Source organism: Salvelinus fontinalis, chromosome 35 (assembly GCF_029448725.1).
Source record: "Salvelinus fontinalis isolate EN_2023a chromosome 35, ASM2944872v1, whole genome shotgun sequence".
NCBI classification, from domain to species: domain Eukaryota; kingdom Metazoa; phylum Chordata; class Actinopteri; order Salmoniformes; family Salmonidae; genus Salvelinus; species Salvelinus fontinalis.
In genome coordinates, this window is record NC_074699.1 from 42,107,115 (window position 1) to 42,128,713 (window position 21,599).

The 21,599-nt window shown below is 45.3% G+C and overlaps 2 protein-coding genes across 2 annotated transcripts in view; one reads left to right on the top strand and one right to left on the bottom strand.

Moving 5' to 3' along the window:
• The window catches only part of LOC129834907 (histidine decarboxylase-like), a 151,735-nt gene that overhangs the window by 45,398 nt on the left and 84,738 nt on the right, over window positions 1-21,599 (top strand). The gene's annotated exons all lie outside the window — the stretch shown is intronic.
• Window positions 1-21,599, bottom strand: part of LOC129834906 (high affinity cAMP-specific and IBMX-insensitive 3',5'-cyclic phosphodiesterase 8B-like) — a 43,022-nt gene that overhangs the window by 14,848 nt on the left and 6,575 nt on the right. The window contains exon 2 of the mRNA XM_055900277.1: window positions 9,802-9,992. Within this exon, the coding sequence (XP_055756252.1) occupies window positions 9,802-9,992 (191 nt within the window). The remainder of the gene's footprint in view (window positions 1-9,801; window positions 9,993-21,599) is intronic.

Here is a 21,599-nt window from a genome sequence, read left to right on the forward strand (position 1 = left end):
CATAGTAACCAACCAGCAGAGTAACATACATGCATAGTAACATACCAGCATAGTAACATACCAGCATTGTAACATACCAGCATAGTGACATACCAGCATAGTGACATACCAGCATAGTAACCAACCAGCATAGTAACACACCAGCATAGTACCACACCAGCATAGTAACCAACCAGCAGAGTAACATACCAGCATAGTAACATACCAGCAGAGTAACATACCAGCATAGTGACATACCAGCATAGTAACATACCAGCATTGTAACATACCAGCATAGTAACATACCAGCATAGTAACCAACCAGCATAGTAACACACCAGCATAGTACCATACCAGAATAGTAACCAACCAGCAGAGTAACATACCAGCATAGTAACATACCAGGATAGTGACATAACCAACCAGCAGAGTAACATACCAGCATAGTAACATACCAGCATAGTAACATACCAGCATAGTAACATACCAGCATAGTAACCAACCAGCATAGTAACACACCAGCATAGTACCACACCAGCATAGTAACCAACCAGCATAGTAACATACCAGCATAGTAAGATCACCTACCAGCATTGTAACATACCATTATAGTAAGATCACCTACCGGCATAGTAACACACTAGCATATGTATACCTAACCTTCACTTATAACAAAGTAATGTACCGGCATATACCTAACCTACTGATATAACAAGGTAATGTACCAGCATATACCTAACCTTCACTTATAACAAGGTAATGTACCGGCATATACCTAACCTACTGATATAACAAGGTAATGTACCAGGATATACCTAACCTACTGATATAACAAGGTAATGTACCAGCATATACCTAACCTACTGATATAACAAGGTAATGTACCAGCATATACCTAACCTACTGATATAACAAGGTAATGTACCAGCATATACCTACTGATATAACACGGTAATGTACCAGGATATACCTAACCTACTGATATAACAAGGTAACGTACCAGCATATACCTAACCTACTGATATAACAAGGTAATGTACCAGCATATACCTAACCTACTGATATAACAAGGTAATGTACCGGCATATACCTAACCTACTGATATAACAAGGTAATGTACCAGCATATACCTAACCTACTGATATAACAAGGTAACATACCAGCATATTAACATACCAGCATAGTAACATACCAGCATAGTAACATTCCAGCATAGTAACAAACCAGCATAGTAACCAACCAGCATAGTAACCAACCAGCATAGTAACATACCAGCATAGTAACCAACCAGCATAGTAACATACCAGCATAGTAACATACCAGCATAGTAACATACCAGCATAGTAACATACCAGCATAGTAACATTCCAGCATAGTAACCAACCAGCATAGTAACATACCAGCATAGTAACATACCAGCATAGTAACATACCAGCATAGTGACATACCAGCATAGTAACATACCAGCATAGTAACATACCAGCATAGTAACCAACCAGCATAGTAACATACCAACATTGTAACATACCAGCATAGTAACATACCAGCATAGTAACCAACCAGCATAGTAACACACCAGCATAGTACCACACCAGCATAGTAACCAACCAGCAGAGTAACATACATGCATAGTAACATACCAGCATAGTAACATACCAGCATTGTAACATACCAGCATAGTGACATACCAGCATAGTGACATACCAGCATAGTAACATACCAGCATTGTAACATACCAGCATAGTAACATACCAGCATAGTAACCAACCAGCATAGTAACACACCAGCATAGTACCACACCAGCATAGTAACCAACCAGCAGAGTAACATACCAGCATAGTAACATACCAGCATTGTAACATACCAGCATAGTGACATAACCAACCAGCAGAGTAACATACCAGCATAGTCACATACCAGCATAGTAACATACCAGCATAGTAACCAACCAGCAGAGTAACATACCAGCATAGTAACATACCAACATAGTAAGATCACCTACCAGCATTGTAACATACCAGCATAGTAAGATCACCTACCGGCATAGTAACATACCATTATAGTAACATACCAGCATAGTAACATACCAGCATAGTAACATTCCAGCATAGTAACCAACCAGCATAGTAACATACCAGCATAGTAACATACCAGCATAGTAACATACCAGCATAGTGACATACCAGCATAGTAACATACCAGCATAGTAACATACCAGCATAGTAACCAACCAGCATAGTAACATACCAACATTGTAACATACCAGCATAGTAACATACCAGCATAGTAACCAACCAGCATAGTAACACACCAGCATAGTACCACACCAGCATAGTAACCAACCAGCAGAGTAACATACATGCATAGTAACATACCAGCATAGTAACATACCAGCATTGTAACATACCAGCATAGTGACATACCTGCATAGTGACATACCAGCATAGTAACATACCAGCATTGTAACATACCAGCATAGTAACATACCAGCATAGTAACCAACCAGCATAGTAACACACCAGCATAGTACCACACCAGCATAGTAACCAACCAGCAGAGTAACATACCAGCATAGTAACATACCAGCATTGTAACATACCAGCATAGTGACATAACCAACCAGCAGAGTAACATACCAGCATAGTCACATACCAGCATAGTAACATACCAGCATAGTAACCAACCAGCAGAGTAACATACCAGCATAGTAACATACCAACATAGTAAGATCACCTACCAGCATTGTAACATACCAGCATAGTAAGATCACCTACCGGCATAGTAACATACCATTATAGTAAGATCACCTACCGGCATAGTAACACACTCGCATAGTAAGGTCACCTACCGGCATAGTAACATACTAGCATACTATGATCCCCTACCGGCAGAGTAAGAAAACCTTCCGGTATTGTAACATACCGGCATAGTAAGATCACCTACCGGCATAGTAACACACTAGCATAGTAAGATCACCTACCGGCATAGTAACACACTAGCATATGTATACCTAACCTTCACTTATAACAAAGTAATGTACCGGCATATACCTAACCTACTGATATAACAAGGTAATGTACCAGCATATATCTAACCTTCACTTATAACAAGGTAATGTACCGGCATATACCTAACCTACTGATATAACAAGGTAATGTACCAGGATATACCTAACCTACTGATATAACAAGGTAATGTACCAGCATATACCTAACCTACTGATATAACAAGGTAATGTACCAGCATATACCTAACCTACTGACATAACAAGGTAATGTACCAGCATATACCTAACCTACTGATATAACAAGGTAATGTACCAGCATATACCTAACCTACTGATATAACAAGGTAATGTACAGGCATATACCTAACCTACTGATATAACAAGGTAATGTACCAGCATATACCTAACCTACTGATATAACAAGGTAATGTACCAGCATATACCTAACCTACTGATATAACAAGGTAATGTACCAGCATATACCTACTGATATAACACGGTAATGTACCAGGATATACCTAACCTACTGATATAACAAGGTAATGTACCAGCATATACCTAACCTACTGATATAACAAGGTAATGTACAGGCATATACCTAACCTACTGATATAACAAGGTAATGTACCAGCATATACCTAACCTACTGATATAACAAGGTAATGTACCAGCATATACCTAACCTACTGATATAACAAGGTAATGTACCAGCATATACCTACTGATATAACACGGTAATGTACCAGGATATACCTAACCTACTGATATAACAAGGTAATGTACCAGGATATACCTAACCTACTGATATAACAAGGTAATGTACCAGCATATACCTAACCTACTGATATAACAAGGTAATGTACCGGCATATACCTAACCTTCACTTATAACAAAGTAATGTACCGGCATATACCTAACCTACTGATATAACAAGGTAATGTACCAGCATATACCTAACCTTCACTTATAACAAGGTAATGTACCGGCATATACCTAACCTACTGATATAACAAGGTAATGTACCAGGATATACCTAACCTACTGATATAACAAGGTAATGTACCAGCATATACCTACTGATATAACACGGTAATGTACCAGGATATACCTAACCTACTGATATAACAAGGTAACGTACCAGCATATACCTAACCTACTGATATAACAAGGTAATGTACCAGCATATACCTAACCTACTGATATAACAAGGTAATGTACCGGCATATACCTAACCTACTGATATAACAAGGTAATGTACCAGCATATACCTAACCTACTGATATAACAAGGTAACATACCAGCATATTAACATACCAGCATAGTAACATACCAGCATAGTAACATACCAGCATAGTAACATTCCAGCATAGTAACAAACCAGCATAGTAACCAACCAGCATAGTAACATACCAGCATAGTAACCAACCAGCATAGTAACCAACCAGCATAGTAACATACCAGCATAGTAACCAACCAGCATAGTAACATACCAGCATAGTAACATACCAGCATAGTAACATACCAGCATAGTGACATACCAGCATAGTAACATACCAGCATAGTAACATACCAGCATAGTAACCAACCAGCATAGTAACATACCAACATTGTAACATACCAGCATAGTAACATACCAGCATAGTAACCAACCAGCATAGTAACACACCAGCATAGTACCACACCAGCATAGTAACCAACCAGCAGAGTAACATACATGCATAGTAACATACCAGCATAGTAACATACCAGCATTGTAACATACCAGCATAGTGACATACCAGCATAGTGACATACCAGCATAGTAACATACCAGCATTGTAACATACCAGCATAGTAACATACCAGCATAGTAACCAACCAGCATAGTAACACACCAGCATAGTAACATACCAGCATAGTAACCAACCAGCAGAGTAACATACCAGCATAGTAACATACCAGCATAGTAACACACCAGCATAGTACCACACCAGCATAGTAACCAACCAGCAGAGTAACATACCAGCATAGTAACATACCAGCATTGTAACATCTCAGCATAGTGACATAACCAACCAGCATAGTAACCAACCAGCATAGTAACATACCAGCATAGTGACATAACCAACCAGCATAGTAACCAACCAGCATAGTAACATACCAGCATAGTAACCAACCAGCAGAGTAACATACCAGCAGAGTAACATACCAGCATAGTAACCAACCAGCAGAGTAACATACCAGCATAGTGACATAACCAACCAGCATAGTAACATACCAGCATAGTAACCAACCAGCAGAGTAACATACCAGCATAGTAACATACCAACATAGTAAGATCACCTACCAGCATAGTAACATACCATTATAGTAAGATCACCTACCGGCATAGTAACACACTCGCATAGTAAGGTCACCTACCGGCATAGTAACATACTAGCATACTATGATCCCCTACCGGCAGAGTAAGAAAACCTTCCGGTATTGTAACATACCGGCATAGTAAGATCACCTACCGGCATAGTAACACACTAGCATAGTAAGATCACCTACCGGCATAGTAACACACTAGCATATGTATACCTAACCTTCACTTATAACAAAGTAATGTACCGGCATATACCTAACCTACTGATATAACAAGGTAATGTACCAGCATATACCTAACCTTCACTTATAACAAGGTAATGTACCGGCATATACCTAACCTACTGATATAACAAGGTAATGTACCAGGATATACCTAACCTACTGATATAACAAGGTAATGTACCAGCATATACCTAACCTACTGATATAACAAGGTAATGTACCAGCATATACCTAACCTACTGACATAACAAGGTAATGTACCAGCATATACCTAACCTACTGATATAACAAGGTAATGTACCAGCATATACCTAACCTACTGATATAACAAGGTAATGTACAGGCATATACCTAACCTACTGATATAACAAGGTAATGTACCAGCATATACCTAACCTACTGATATAACAAGGTAATGTACCAGCATATACCTAACCTACTGATATAACAAGGTAATGTACCAGCATATACCTAACCTACTGATATAACAAGGTAATGTACCAGCATATACCTAACCTACTGATATAACAAGGTAATGTACCAGCATATACCTAACCTACTGATATAACAAGGTAATGTACCAGCATATACCTACTGATATAACACGGTAATGTACCAGGATATACCTAACCTACTGATATAACAAGGTAATGTACCAGGATATACCTAACCTACTGATATAACAAGGTAATGTACCAGCATATACCTAACCTACTGATATAACAAGGTAATGTACCAGCATATACCTAACCTTCACTTATAACAAAGTAATGTACCGGCATATACCTAACCTACTGATATAACAAGGTAATGTACCAGCATATACCTAACCTACTGATATAACAAGGTAACGTACCAGCATATACCTAACCTACTGATATAACAAGGTAATGTACCAGCATATACCTAACCTACTGATATAACAAGGTAATGTACCGGCATATACCTAACCTACTGATATAACAAGGTAATGTACCAGCATATACCTAACCTACTGATATAACAAGGTAATGTACCAGCATATACCTAACCTACTGATATAACAAGGTAATGTACCAGCATATACCTAACCTACTGATATAACAAGGTAATGTACCAGCATATACCTAACCTACTGATATAACAAGGTAATGTACCAGCATATACCTAACCTACTGATATAACAAGGTAATGTACCAGCATATACCTAACCTACTGATATAACAAGGTAATGTACCAGCATATACCTACTGATATAACACGGTAATGTACCAGGATATACCTAACCTACTGATATAACAAGGTAATGTACCAGGATATACCTAACCTACTGATATAACAAGGTAATGTACCAGCATATACCTAACCTACTGATATAACAAGGTAATGTACCGGCATATACCTAACCTTCACTTATAACAAAGTAATGTACCGGCATATACCTAACCTACTGATATAACAAGGTAATGTACCAGCATATACCTAACCTTCACTTATAACAAGGTAATGTACCAGCATATACCTAACCTACTGATATAACAAGGTAATGTACCGGCATATACCTAACCTACTGATATAACAAGGTAATGTACCAGCATATACCTAACCTACTGATATAACAAGGTAACATACCAGCATATTAACATACCAGCATAGTAACATACCAGCATAGTAACATACCAGCATAGTAACATTCCAGCATAGTAACAAACCAGCATAGTAACCAACCAGCATAGTAACATACCAGCATAGTAACCAACCAGCATAGTAACATACCAGCATAGTAACCAACCAGCATAGTAACATACCAGCATAGTAACATACCAGCATAGTAACATACCAGCATAGTGACATACCAGCATAGTAACATACCAGCATAGTAACATACCAGCATAGTAACCAACCAGCATAGTAACATACCAACATTGTAACATACCAGCATAGTAACATACCAGCATAGTAACCAACCAGCATAGTAACACACCAGCATAGTACCACACCAGCATAGTAACCAACCAGTAGAGTAACATACATGCATAGTAACATACCAGCATAGTAACATACCAGCATTGTAACATACCAGCATAGTGACATACCAGCATAGTGACATACCAGCATAGTAACATACCAGCATTGTAACATACCAGCATAGTAACATACCAGCATAGTAACCAACCAGCATAGTAACACACCAGCATAGTAACATACCAGCATAGTAACCAACCAGCAGAGTAACATACCAGCATAGTAACATACCAGCATAGTAACACACCAGCATAGTACCACACCAGCATAGTAACCAACCAGCAGAGTAACATACCAGCATAGTAACATACCAGCATTGTAACATACCAGCATAGTGACATAACCAACCAGCATAGTAACCAACCAGCATAGTAACATACCAGCATAGTGACATAACCAACCAGCATAGTAACCAACCAGCATAGTAACATACCAGCATAGTAACCAACCAGCAGAGTAACATACCAGCAGAGTAACATACCAGCATAGTAACCAACCAGCAGAGTAACATACCAGCATAGTGACATAACCAACCAGCATAGTAACATACCAGCATAGTAACCAACCAGCAGAGTAACATACCAGCATAGTAACATACCAACATAGTAAGATCACCTACCAGCATAGTAACATACCATTATAGTAAGATCACCTACCGGCATAGTAACACACTCGCATAGTAAGGTCACCTACCGGCATAGTAACATACTAGCATACTATGATCCCCTACCGGCAGAGTAAGAAAACCTTCCGGTATTGTAACATACCGGCATAGTAAGATCACCTACCGGCATAGTAACACACTAGCATAGTAAGATCACCTACCGGCATAGTAACACACTAGCATATGTATACCTAACCTTCACTTATAACAAAGTAATGTACCGGCATATACCTAACCTACTGATATAACAAGGTAATGTACCAGGATATACCTAACCTACTGATATAACAAGGTAATGTACCAGCATATACCTAACCTACTGATATAACAAGGTAATGTACCAGCATATACCTAACCTACTGACATAACAAGGTAATGTACCAGCATATACCTAACCTACTGATATAACAAGGTAATGTACCAGCATATACCTAACCTACTGATATAACAAGGTAATGTACAGGCATATACCTAACCTACTGATATAACAAGGTAATGTACCAGCATATACCTAACCTACTGATATAACAAGGTAATGTACCAGCATATACCTAACCTACTGATATAACAAGGTAATGTACCAGCATATACCTAACCTACTGATATAACAAGGTAATGTACCAGCATATACCTAACCTACTGATATAACAAGGTAATGTACCAGCATATACCTAACCTACTGATATAACAAGGTAATGTACCAGCATATACCTAACCTACTGATATAACAAGGTAATGTACCAGCATATACCTACTGATATAACACGGTAATGTACCAGGATATACCTAACCTACTGATATAACAAGGTAATGTACCAGGATATACCTAACCTACTGATATAACAAGGTAATGTACCAGCATATACCTAACCTACTGATATAACAAGGTAATGTACCAGCATATACCTAACCTTCACTTATAACAAAGTAATGTACCGGCATATACCTAACCTACTGATATAACAAGGTAATGTACCAGCATATACCTAACCTACTGATATAACAAGGTAACGTACCAGCATATACCTAACCTACTGATATAACAAGGTAATGTACCAGCATATACCTAACCTACTGATATAACAAGGTAATGTACCGGCATATACCTAACCTACTGATATAACAAGGTAATGTACCAGCATATACCTAACCTACTGATATAACAAGGTAATGTACCAGCATATACCTAACCTACTGATATAACAAGGTAATGTACCAGCATATACCTAACCTACTGATATAACAAGGTAATGTACCAGCATATACCTAACCTACTGATATAACAAGGTAATGTACCAGCATATACCTAACCTACTGATATAACAAGGTAATGTACCAGCATATACCTAACCTACTGATATAACAAGGTAATGTACCGGCATATACCTAACCTACTGACATAACAAGGTAATGTACCAGCATATACCTAACCTACTGATATAACAAGGTAATGTACCGGCATATACCTAACCTACTGACATAACAAGGTAATGTACCAGCATATACCTAACCTACTGATAAAACAAGGTAATGTACCAGCATATACCTAACCTACTGATATAACAAGGTAACGTACCGGCATAGTGATTCAGCGTCGAAGTATCTGGAATGTCTGTGGTCGATGATGACGAGGTCGTGGTGCTTTTCCTGGAAACACTCCAACGCCGCCTCTGGCGTCCTCGCCACGTTACACCTGAAGTTGGCCTTCTCACACGCCCAGCAGAACCCATTATTCTGGCTGTCCTCTTTGGCAAATACTAACAGTACCTGTAAGGGGAGAGGTTAGAGGTTAAAGGTCAAATACTAACAGTACCTGTAAGGGGAGAGGTTAGAGGTTAAAGGTCAAATACTAACTGTACCTGTAAGGGGAGAGGTTAGGGGTTAAATACTAACAGTACCTGTAAGGGGAGAGGTTGGAGGTTAAAGGTCAAATACTAACAGTACCTGTAAGGGGAGAGGTTAGAGGTTAAATACTAACAGTACCTGTAAGGGGAGAGGTTAGAGGTTAAAGGTCAAATACTAACAGTACCTGTAAGGGGAGAGGTTAGGGGTTAAATACTAACAGTACCTGTAAGGGGAGAGGTTGGAGGTTAAAGGTCAAATACTAACAGTACCTGTAAGGGGAGAGGTTAGAGGTTAAAGGTCAAATACTAACTGTACCTGTAAGGGGAGACACTGTGCGCACACACAACCACACACAGTCAGAGAGTGTACACATATACCCTCCTACCAAGCAGCATACTTTCACATAACCCCTTGCTTGCGTTAATCCATGGCTTTTAAGCAGCATCTAGGTTTTGCTGCGGCACGCGCACACACACACACACACACACACACACACACACACACACACACACACACACACACACACACACACACACACACACACACACACACACACACACACACACACACACACACACACACACACACACACGCACTCGCACACACACAGAGAGAGCAGGCAGGTAGCTAGATGAGTCACTGGGCCTAACAGACGTCATCGTGGACCAGTTGGCAGGAGACACAATCAATGTACAGAATGGGAAGTTTGTTCAGCAGTCTTACGGTTTGCATCACAACTGCAAAATTGAGTTAAAGGTACAAAGACGTCTCTCTGTTCACTTAAAGTCCAGGAGGTCGGGAGCTAGGAGACCAGGAGCTAGAAGCCAAGAGGCCAGGAGCTAGGAGACCAGGAGCTAGAAGCCAAGAGGCCAGGAGCTAGGAGACCAGGAGCTAGAAGCCAAGAGGCCAGGAGCTAGGAGACCAGGAGCTAGAAGCCAAGAGGCCAGGAGCTAGGAGGCTAGGAGCTAGAAGCCAAGAGGCTAGGAGCTAGAAGCCAAGAGGCCAGGAGATAGAAGCCAAGAGGCCAGGAGCTAGGAGACCAGGAACTAGAAGCCAAGAGGCCAGGAGATAGGAGGCTAGGAGCTAGAAGCCAAGAGGCCAGGAGCTAGAAGCCAAGAGGCCAGGAGCTAGGAGACCAGGAACTAGAAGCCAAGAGGCAAGGAGCTAGGAGGACAGGACCTAGAAGCCAAGAGGCCAGGAGCTAGAAGCCAAGAGGCCAGGAGCTAGAAGCCAAGAGGCCAGGAGCTAGAAGCCAAGAGGCCAGGAGCTAGAAGCCAAGAGGACAGGAGCTAGAAGCCAAGAGGCCAGGAGCTAGGAGGCCGGGAGCTAGGAGGCCAGGAGATAGAAGCCAAGAGGCCGGGAGCTAGGAGGCCGGGAGCTAGGAGGCCGGGAGCTAGGATGCCGGGAGATAGAAGCCAAGAGGCCAGGAGCTAGGAGGACAGGAGCTAGGAGGTCGGGAGCTAGGAGGTCGGGAGCTAGGAGGTTGGGAGCTAGGAGGTTGGGAGCTAGGAAGTCGGGAGCAAGGAGGCCGGGAGCAAGGAGGCCAGGAGCTAGGAGGACAGGAGCTAGGAGACCAGGAGCTAGAAGCCAAGAGGCCAGGAGCTAGGAGGCTAGGAGCTAGAAGCCAAGAGGCCAGGAGCTAGAAGCCAAGAGGCCAGAAGCTAGGAGACCAGGAACTAGAAGCCAAGAGGCCAGGAGATAGAAGCCAAGAGGCCAGGAGCTAGAAGCCAAGAGGCCAGGAGCTAGAAGCAAAGAGGCCAGGAGCTAGGAGGTCGGGAGCTAGGAGGTCGGGAGCAAGGAGGCCGGGAGCTAGGAGGCCGGGAGCTAAGAGGCCGGGAGCTAAGTGGCCGGGAGATAAGAGGCCGGGAGCTAGGAGGCCGGGAGCTGGGAGGCCGGGAGCTGGGAGGCCGGGAGCTAGGAGGCCGGGAGCTAGGAGGCCAGGAGCTAGGAGGACAGACGGCCAGGAGCTAGGAGGACAGGAGCTGGGAGTCCAGGAGCTGGGAGTCCAAATATTTATCAAACACTTATTTTTCAGCTGGGAGGCCGAGAGCTAGGAGGCCGGGAGCTAAGAGGCCGGGAGCTAAGAGGCCGGGAGCTAAGTGGCCGGGAGCTAAGAGGCCGGGAGCTAGGAGGCCGGGAGCTGGGAGGCCGGGAGCTGGGAGGCCGGGAGCTAGGAGGCCGGGAGCTAGGAGGCCGGGAGCTGGGAGGCCGGGTGCTAGGAGGCCTCCCAAATAACTCCTCTATATCTGACTGGGTAAATAACTCCTCTTTATCTGACTGGGTAAATAACTCCTCTATATCTGACTGGGTAAATAACTCCTCTATATCTGACTGGGTAAATAACTCCTCTATATCTGACTGGGTAAATAACTCCTCTATATCTGACTTGGTAAATAACTCCTCTATATCTGACTGGGTAAATAACTCCTCTATATCTGACTGGGTAAATAACTCCTCTATATCTGACTGGGTAAATAACTCCTCTATACCTGACTGGGTAAATAACTCCTCTATACCTGACTGGGTAAATAACTCCTCTATATCTGACTGGATAAATAACTCCTCTATATCTGACTGGGTAAATAACTCCTCTATATCTGACTGGGTAAATAACTCCTCTATATCTGACTGGGTAAATAACTCCTCTATACCTGACTGGGTAAATAACTCCTCTATACCTGACTGGGTAAATAACTCCTCTATATCTGACTGGATAAATAACTCCTCTATATCTGACTGGGTAAATAACTCCTCTATATCTGACTGGATAAATAACTCCTCTATATCTGACTGGGTAAATACCTCCTCTATATCTGACTGGATAAATAACTCCTCTATATCTGACTGGGTAAATAACTCTTCTATACCTGACTGGGTAAATAACTCCTCTATATCTGACTGGGTAAATAACTCCTCTATATCTGACTGGATAAATAACTCCTCTATATCTGACTGGGTAAATAACTCCTCTATATCTGACTGGGTAAATAACTCCTCTATATCTGACTGGGTAAATAACTCCTCTATATCTGACTGGATAAATAACTCCTCTATATCTGACTGGGTAAATAACTCCTCTATATCTGACTGGATAAATAACTCCTCTATATCTGACTGGGTAAATAACTCCTCTATATCTGACTGGGTAAATAACTCCTCTTATCCCTACACTCTATCTGACTGGGTAAATAAGACTAGACTAAATCTAATCATTAGTGGGGGAGAATGTATCCTACTCTTACCAGGGCCCCTCTGGGCTCCATGAAGGCCCAGCTAGCTAGCTAGCCTAGCATAACATCTATTTGAACCATATTCCATTTAAAAATGCCCAGTTTGCCTAGCCTTACCAAAGATGATCTATTATATTGACAAGATAGCCGAGTGACCGCTCTAACAATGGAAATACATGTCTTCAAAGATGGAAGGCAGGTGGAAGGAGGCAAAATCAGGTGGAACCATTCTAGCCAATGAGAGGTTGGATACGCGTGTGAACAGCAAGCACAATTCCAATATAGAGTTGTTTTTTTCTAAGTTTGAGAAATCCCACATGCGTCCACCTATATCAGTGCATTCGTAACAACCAAACCATTACGTAACATCTATTAGATCAAATAAACCTTACGTTGCAAATTAGCAATTGTATTTTTTGTTGACCAAATTCGACACTCGCATTGAGTAAACCCTCTCGCTTCAACCTCTTCCTCTCTGGCCTTACCTAGCCCAGCGCTAACACAAATAATTTTCTACTTAGGTCTAGCTAGCCTAGCTTAAACTAGCCTAACACAAACCATATTCCACCAAGGTCCAGCTACGTAGCCTAGCCTAGGCTAACACAAATCACATTCCGCTTAGGTCCAGCTAGCCTAGCTTAGCCTAACACAAACCATGTAGTTTAGCCTAACACAAACCATGTTCAACTTAGGTCCAGATAGCCTAGCAGAGCGCCGCTAAATCAAACTACATTCCACGTAGGTCCTGCTAGCCTAGCAACACAAATAATATCCACTTACTGTTGGTCCTGCTAGCCTAGTTTAGCGCTAACACAAACCATAATCCACGTATCTTCACACCCCTTGTCATTACAGGCAGCATACATATCCCAAGTAGTAGAGGCATCATCGCAGAGCGATGGAGGCAGGAACGCTGTCTGGAATTAGATGACAATTCCACATTGGAATGTTGTTTGAAAAGTCAACATTCCTGCAGAGCCATGCAGGCAGACAGGAGGATTAGATATAGGTTATGTTATGTGGGCCCAGGCCAGGTCCTCTCAGGTAGGCTGCCTACAGACGGACGGACGGACGGACGGACGGACAGACAGGAGGATAAGATATAGGTTATGTTATGTGGGCCCAGGCCAGGTCCTCTCAGGTAGGCTGCCTACAGACGGACGGACGGACGGACGGACGGACGGACAGACGGACGGACAGACAGGAGGATAAGATATAGGTTATGTTATGTGGGCCCAGGCCAGGTCCTCTCAGGTAGGCTGCCTACAGACGGACGGACGGACGGACGGACGGACGGACGGACAGACGGACAGACGGACAGACGGACAGACGGACAGACGGACAGACAGACAGACAGACAAACAGACAGACAGTTAAGGACAGATAGACACAGACAGACACCCGTTCACAGTAGACGGGGTGGGAAAGCTACTATTCTGCAAATAAACCCATTCGGATGGTGATGAGAAAGCTACTTATTCACTGTAGATAGGGGTGGGCTAGCTACTTACTGAACCTCCTGCTAAGACACCTACTAGCCTAACTGTAGATAAGGCTAAGCTACTGCTAACACACCTACTAGCCTAACTGTAGATAAGGCTAAGCTACTGCTAACACACCTACTAGCCTAACTGTAGATAAGGCTAAGCTACTTAGCTACTGCTAACACACACATTCAGATAGATGGCTAGTGTAGATAGTGGTGGGTAAGCTACTTATTGGGCTTACAAACACACCCATTCAGATAAGAGTGAAAAATCGTCTTACTGTGTCTAACTTAAGATGTCTGCAAACACACCCATTCATGGGAAACCTTACTCTACAACATACTGATACAGTACTATACAAACAAACCTATTCAGATAGATGTGAAATCTTACAACACAAGATAACCTGCAAACAAACCTATTCAGAAGGCAATCATGGGAAATCTACTACTTGTCCATACAGCAGGCTGGAAACTTTCACATGTAGACAACTGATGAAGGATGTTGTTGGATGGATACCAACCACTTCTTTCTGTTTTATGTCATTGTTGTTTTGCGTTGGTCTAAACAACTCATTCTCATAAATATAAAAAAGATTATGTAATTTAATGACAGGGACTATAATGTTGCACCTGTAGCAGTGACAGAGATGTACCTGGAGAACGACAGGAAAATAGTTACACGTGCCCTCCTACGTGACGTGCCCTCCTACGTGACGTGCCCTCCTACGTGACGTGCCCTCCTACGTGACGTGCCCTCCTACGTGACGTGCCCTCCTACGTGACGTGCCCTCCTATGTGACGTGCCCTCCTACGTGACGTGCCCTCCTATGTGACGTGCCCTCCTACGTGACGTGCCCTCCTACGTGACGTGCCCTCCTATGTGACGTGCCCTCCTACGTGACGTGCCCTCCTACGTGACGTGCACTCCTATGTGATTCAGACTTCCTGTAGTAGCTCACTGGATCTGGCACAGCCCTGTGTTTTTACCACAGACAAGTCATACCGTACGCACTGCTAAAGTCCTCCCTGAGACCCCCCTGAAAATGGCACGCACGCACGCACGCACGCACGCACGCACGCACGCACGCACGCACGCACGCACGCACGCACTCACGCACTCACACACTCACACACACACACACACACACACACACACACACACACACACACACACACACACACACACACACACACAGAGACACACACACACACACACACACAGGGGCATTCCTGTGCCATTTCAGAAGGTTGCAGGGAAATACGAATCACTGATGCATTTTGCTCATGTCTTATAATTTACTTGGTCAAATGAATGAGTTTTCTAATACGTTCAATACATTTAGCTAATTTCATACAAAGTTCAATACATTTTTTTATATTGTTGAATTTCGTTTTAATGAAAGAGAGAGACATTGAGAGGGAAAGAAGGGGAGAGAGAGTGAGGGAGAGAGACATTGAGAGGGAAAGAAGGGGAGAGAGAGTGAGGGAGAGAGACATCGAGAGGGAATGAAGGGGAGAGAGAGTGAGGGAGAGAGACATCGAGAGGGAAAGAAGGGGAGAGAGAGTGAGGGAGAGAGACATCGAGAGAGAAAGAAGGGGAGAGAGAGTGAGGGAGAAAGACATCGAGAGGGAAAGAAGGGGAGAGAGAATGAGGGAGAAAGACATCGAGAGAGAAAGAAGGGGAGAGAGAGTGAGGGAGAAAGACATCGAGAGGGAAAGAAGGGGAGAGAGAGTGAGGGACAGAGACATCGAGAGGGACAGAAGGGGAGAGAGAGTGAGGGAGGGAGACATCGAGAGGGAAAGAAGGGGAGAGAGAGTGAGGGAGAGAGACATCGAGAGGGAAAGAAGGGGAGAGAGAATGAGGGAGAAAGACATCGAGAGGGAAAGAAGGGGAGAGAGAGTGAGGGAGAGAGACATCGAGAGGGAAAGAAGGGGAGAGAGAGTGAGGGAGGGAGACATCGAGAGGGAAAGAAGGGGAGAGAGAGTGAGGGAGAGAGACATCGAGAGGGAAAGAAGGGGAGAGAGAGTGAGGGAGAGAGACATCGAGAGGGAAAGAAGGGGAGAGAGAGTGAGGGAGGGAGACATCGAGAGAGAAAGAAGGGGAGAGAGAGTGAGGGAGAAAGACATCGAGAGGGAAAGAAGGGGAGAGAGAGTGAGGGAAAGAGACATCGAGAGGGAAAGAAGGGGAGAGAGAGTGAGGGAGAAAGACATCGAGAGGGAAAGAAGGGGAGAGAGAGTGAGGGAAAGAGACATCGAGAGGGAAAGAAGGGGAGAGAGAGTGAGTAAGAGTGAGAGAAAGTGGACTTCTACTCCAAACTAGAAATATCTCCTCCTTCTGGTAGATTCAACAGAGTGTGAGGCTCTCCTTTTCTAGGAAGTGTTCTACACCGCTAGCCAGCACCTCTCCTAACCAGGTGTTCTACACCGCTAGCCAGCACCTCTCCTAACCAGGTGTTCTACACCGCTAGCCAGCACCTCTCCTAACCAGGTGTTCTACTCTGCTAGCCAGCACCTCCCCTAACCAGGTGTTCTACACCGCTAGCCAGCACCTCCCCTAACCAGGTGTTCTACTCTGCTAGCCAGCACCTCCTCTAACCAGGTGTTCTACTCTGCTAGCCAGCACCTCTCCTAACCAGGTGTTCTACTCTGTTAGCCAGCACCTCCCCTAACCAGGTGTTCTACTCTGCTAGCCAGCACCTCCCCTAACCAGGTGTTCTACACTGCTAGCCAGCACCTCCCCTAACCAGGTGTTCTACTCTGCTGGCCAGCACCTCTCCTAACCAGGTGTTCTACTCTGCTAGCCAGCACCTCCCCTAACCAGGTGTTCTACTCTGCTAGCCAGCACCTCCTCTAACCAGGTGTTCTACTCTGCCAGCCAGAACCTCTCCTTACCAGGTGTTCTACACCGCTAGCCAGCACCTCTCCTAACCAGGTGTTCTACACCCCTAGCCAGAACCTCCCCTAACCAGGTGTTCTACTCTGCTAGCCAGAACCTCACCTAACCAGGTGTTCTACTCTGCTAGCCAGCACCTCTCCTAACCAGGTGTTCTACACCGCTAGCCAGCACCTCTCCTAACCAGGTGTTCTACACCGCTAGCCAGCACCTCTCCTAACCAGGTGTTCTACTCTGCTAGCCAGCACCTCCCCTAACCAGGTGTTCTACACCGCTAGCCAGCACCTCCCCTAACCAGGTGTTCTACTCTGCTAGCCAGCACCTCCTCTAACCAGGTGTTCTACTCTGCTAGCCAGCACCTCTCCTAACCAGGTGTTCTACTCTGTTAGCCAGCACCTCCCCTAACCAGGTGTTCTACTCTGCTAGCCAGCACCTCCCCTAACCAGGTGTTCTACACCGCTAGCCAGCACCTCCCCTAACCAGGTGTTCTACTCTGCTGGCCAGCACCTCTCCTAACCAGGTGTTCTACTCTGCTAGCCAGCACCTCCCCTAACCAGGTGTTCTACTCTGCTAGCCAGCACCTCCTCTAACCAGGTGTTCTACTCTGCCAGCCAGAACCTCTCCTTACCAGGTGTTCTACACCGCTAGCCAGCACCTCTCCTAACCAGGTGTTCTACACCGCTAGCCAGAACCTCCCCTAACCAGGTGTTCTACTCTGCTAGCCAGAACCTCACCTAACCAGGTGTTCTACTCTGCTAGCCAGCACCTCTCCTAACCAGGTGTTCTACACCGCTAGCCAGAACCTCCCCTAACCAGGTGTTCTACTCTGCTAGCCAGAACCTCACCTAACCAGGTGTTCTACTCTGCTAGCCAGCACCTTCCCTAACCAGGTGTTCTACACCGCTAGCCAGAACCTCCCCTAACCAGGTGTTCTACTCTGCTAGCCAGAACCTCACCTAACCAGGTGTTCTACTCTGCTAGCCAGCACCTCTCCTAACCAGGTGTTCTACTCTGCTAGCCAGCACCTCCTCTAACCAGGTGTTCTACTCTGCTAGCCAGCACCTCTCCTAACCAGGTGTTCTACTCTGCTAGCCAGCACCTCCTCTAACCAGGTGTTCTACTCTGCTAGCCAGCACCTCTCCTAACCAGGTGTTATACTCTGCTAGCCAGCACCTCCCCTAACCAGGTGTTCTACTCTGCTAGCCAGCACCTCCCCTAACCAGGTGTTCTACTCTGCTAGCCAGCACCTCCTCTAACCAGGTGTTCTACTCTGCTAGCCAGCACCTCTCCTAACCAGGTGTTATACTCTGCTAGCCAGCACCTCCCCTAACCAGGTGTTATACTCTGCTAGCCAGCACCTCTCCTAACCAGGTGTTCTACTCTGCTAGCCAGCACCTCCCCTAACCAGGTGTTCTACTCTGCTAGCCAGCACCTCTCCTAACCAGGTGTTCTACTCTGCTAGCCAGCACCTCCCCTAACCAGGTGTTCTACTCTGCTAGCCAGCACCTCCCCTAACCAGGTGTTCTACTCTGCTAGCCAGCACCTCTCCTAACCAGGTGTTCTACTCTGCTAGCCAGCACCTCTCCTAACCAGGTGTTCTACTCTGCTAGCCAGCACCTCACCTAACCAGGTGTTCTACTCTGCTAGCCAGCACCTCTCCTAACCAGGTGTTCTACTCTGCTAGCCAGCACCTCTCCTAACCAGGTGTTCTACTCTGCTAGCCAGCACCTCCCCTAACCAGGTGTTCTACTCTGCTAGCCAGAACCTCTCCTAACCAGGTGTTCTACTCTGCTAGCCAGCACCTCCCCTAACCAGGTGTTCTACTCTGCTAGCCAGAACCTCTCCTAACCAGGTGTTCTACTCTGCTAGCCAGCACCTCTCCTAACCAGGTGTTCTACTCTGATAGCCAGCACCTCTCCTAACCAGGTGTTCTACTCTGCTAGCCAGCACCTCTCCTAACCAGGTGTTCTACTCTGCTAGCCAGCACCTCCCCTAACCAGGTGTTCTACTCTGCTAGCCAGAACCTCTCCTAACCAGGTGTTCTACTCTGCTAGCCAGCACCTCTCCTAACCAGGTGTTCTACTCTGATAGCCAGCACCTCTCCTAACCAGGTGTTCTACTCTGCTAGCCAGCACCTCTCCTAACCAGGTGTTCTACTCTGCTAGCCAGCACCTCCCCTAACCAGGTGTTCTACTCTGCTAGCCAGCACCTCTCCTAACCAGGTGTTCTACTCTGTTAGCCAGCACCTCTCCTAACCAAGTGTTCTACTCTGTTAGCCAGCACCTCTCCTAACCAGGTGTTCTACTCTGCTAGCCAGCACCTCTCCTAACCAGGTGTTCTACTCTGCTAGCCAGCACCTCCCCTAACCAGGTGTTCTACTCTGCTAGCCAGAACCTCTCCTAACCAGGTGTTCTACTCTGCTAGCCAGCACCTCCCCTAACCAGGTGTTCTACTCTGCTAGCCAGAACCTCTCCTAACCAGGTGTTCTACTCTGCTAGCCAGCACCTCTCCTAACCAGGTGTTCTACTCTGATAGCCAGCACCTCTCCTAACCAGGTGTTCTACTCTGCTAGCCAGCACCTCTCCTAACCAGGTGTTCTACTCTGCTAGCCAGCACCTCTCCTAACCAGGTGTTCTACTCTGCTAGCCAGCACCTCTCCTAACCAGGTGTTCTACTCTGCAAGCCAGCACCTCTCCTAACCAGGTGTTCTACTCTGCAAGCCAGCACCTCTCCTAACCAGGTGTTCTACTCTGCTAGCCAGCACCTCTCCTAACCAGGTGTTCTACTCTGCTAGCCAGCACCTCTCCTAACCAGGTGTTCTACACCGCTAGCCAGCACCTCCCCTAACCAGGTGTTCTACTCTGCTAGCCAGCACCTCCCCTAACCAGGTGTTCTACTCTGCTAGCCAGCACCTCTCCTAACCAGGTGTTCTACTCTGCTAGCCAGCAGCTCTCCTAACCAGGTGTTCTACTCTGTTAGCCAGCACCTCCCCTAACCAGGTGTTCTACTCTGTTAGCCAGCACCTCTCCTAACCAAGTGTTCTACTCTGTTAGCCAGCACCTCCCCTTACCAGGTGTTCTACTCTGCTAGCCAGCACCTCTCCTAACCAGGTGTTCTACTCTGCTAGCCAGCACCTCACCTAACCAGGTGTTCTACTCTGCTAGCCAGCACCTCTCCTAACCAGGTGGTCTACTCTGCTAGCCAGCACCTCTCCTAACCAGATGGTCTACTCTGCTAGCCAGCACCTCTCCTAACCAGGTGGTCTACTCTGCTAGCCAGCACCTCTCCTAACCAGGTGTTCTACTCTGCTAGCCAGAACCTCCCCTAACCATGTGTTCTACTCTGCTAGCCAGCACCTCTCCTAACCAGGTGTTCTACTCTGATAGCCAGCACCTCTCCTAACCAGGTGTTCTACTCTGCTAGCCAGCACCTCTCCTAACCAGGTGTTCTACTCTGCTAGCCAGCACCTCTCCTAACCAGGTGTTCTACTCTGCAAGCCAGCACCTCTCCTAACCAGGTGTTCTACTCTGCAAGCCAGCACCTCTCCTAACCAGGTGTTCTACTCTGCTAGCCAGCACCTCTCCTAACCAGGTGTTCCACTCTGCTAGCCAGCACCTCCCCTAACCAGGTGTTCCACTCTGCTAGCCAGCACCTCTCCTAACCAGGTGTTCTACACCGCTAGCCAGCACCTCCTCTAACCAGGTGTTCCACTCTGATAGCCAGCACCTCTCCTAACCAGGTGTTCTACTCTGCTAGCCAGCACCTCTCCTAACCAGGTGTTCTACTCTGCTAGCCAGCACCTCTCCTAACCAGGTGTTCTACTCTGCAAGCCAGCACCTCTCCTAACCAGGTGTTCTACTCTGCAAGCCAGCACCTCTCCTAACCAGGTGTTCTACTCTGCTAGCCAGCACCTTCCC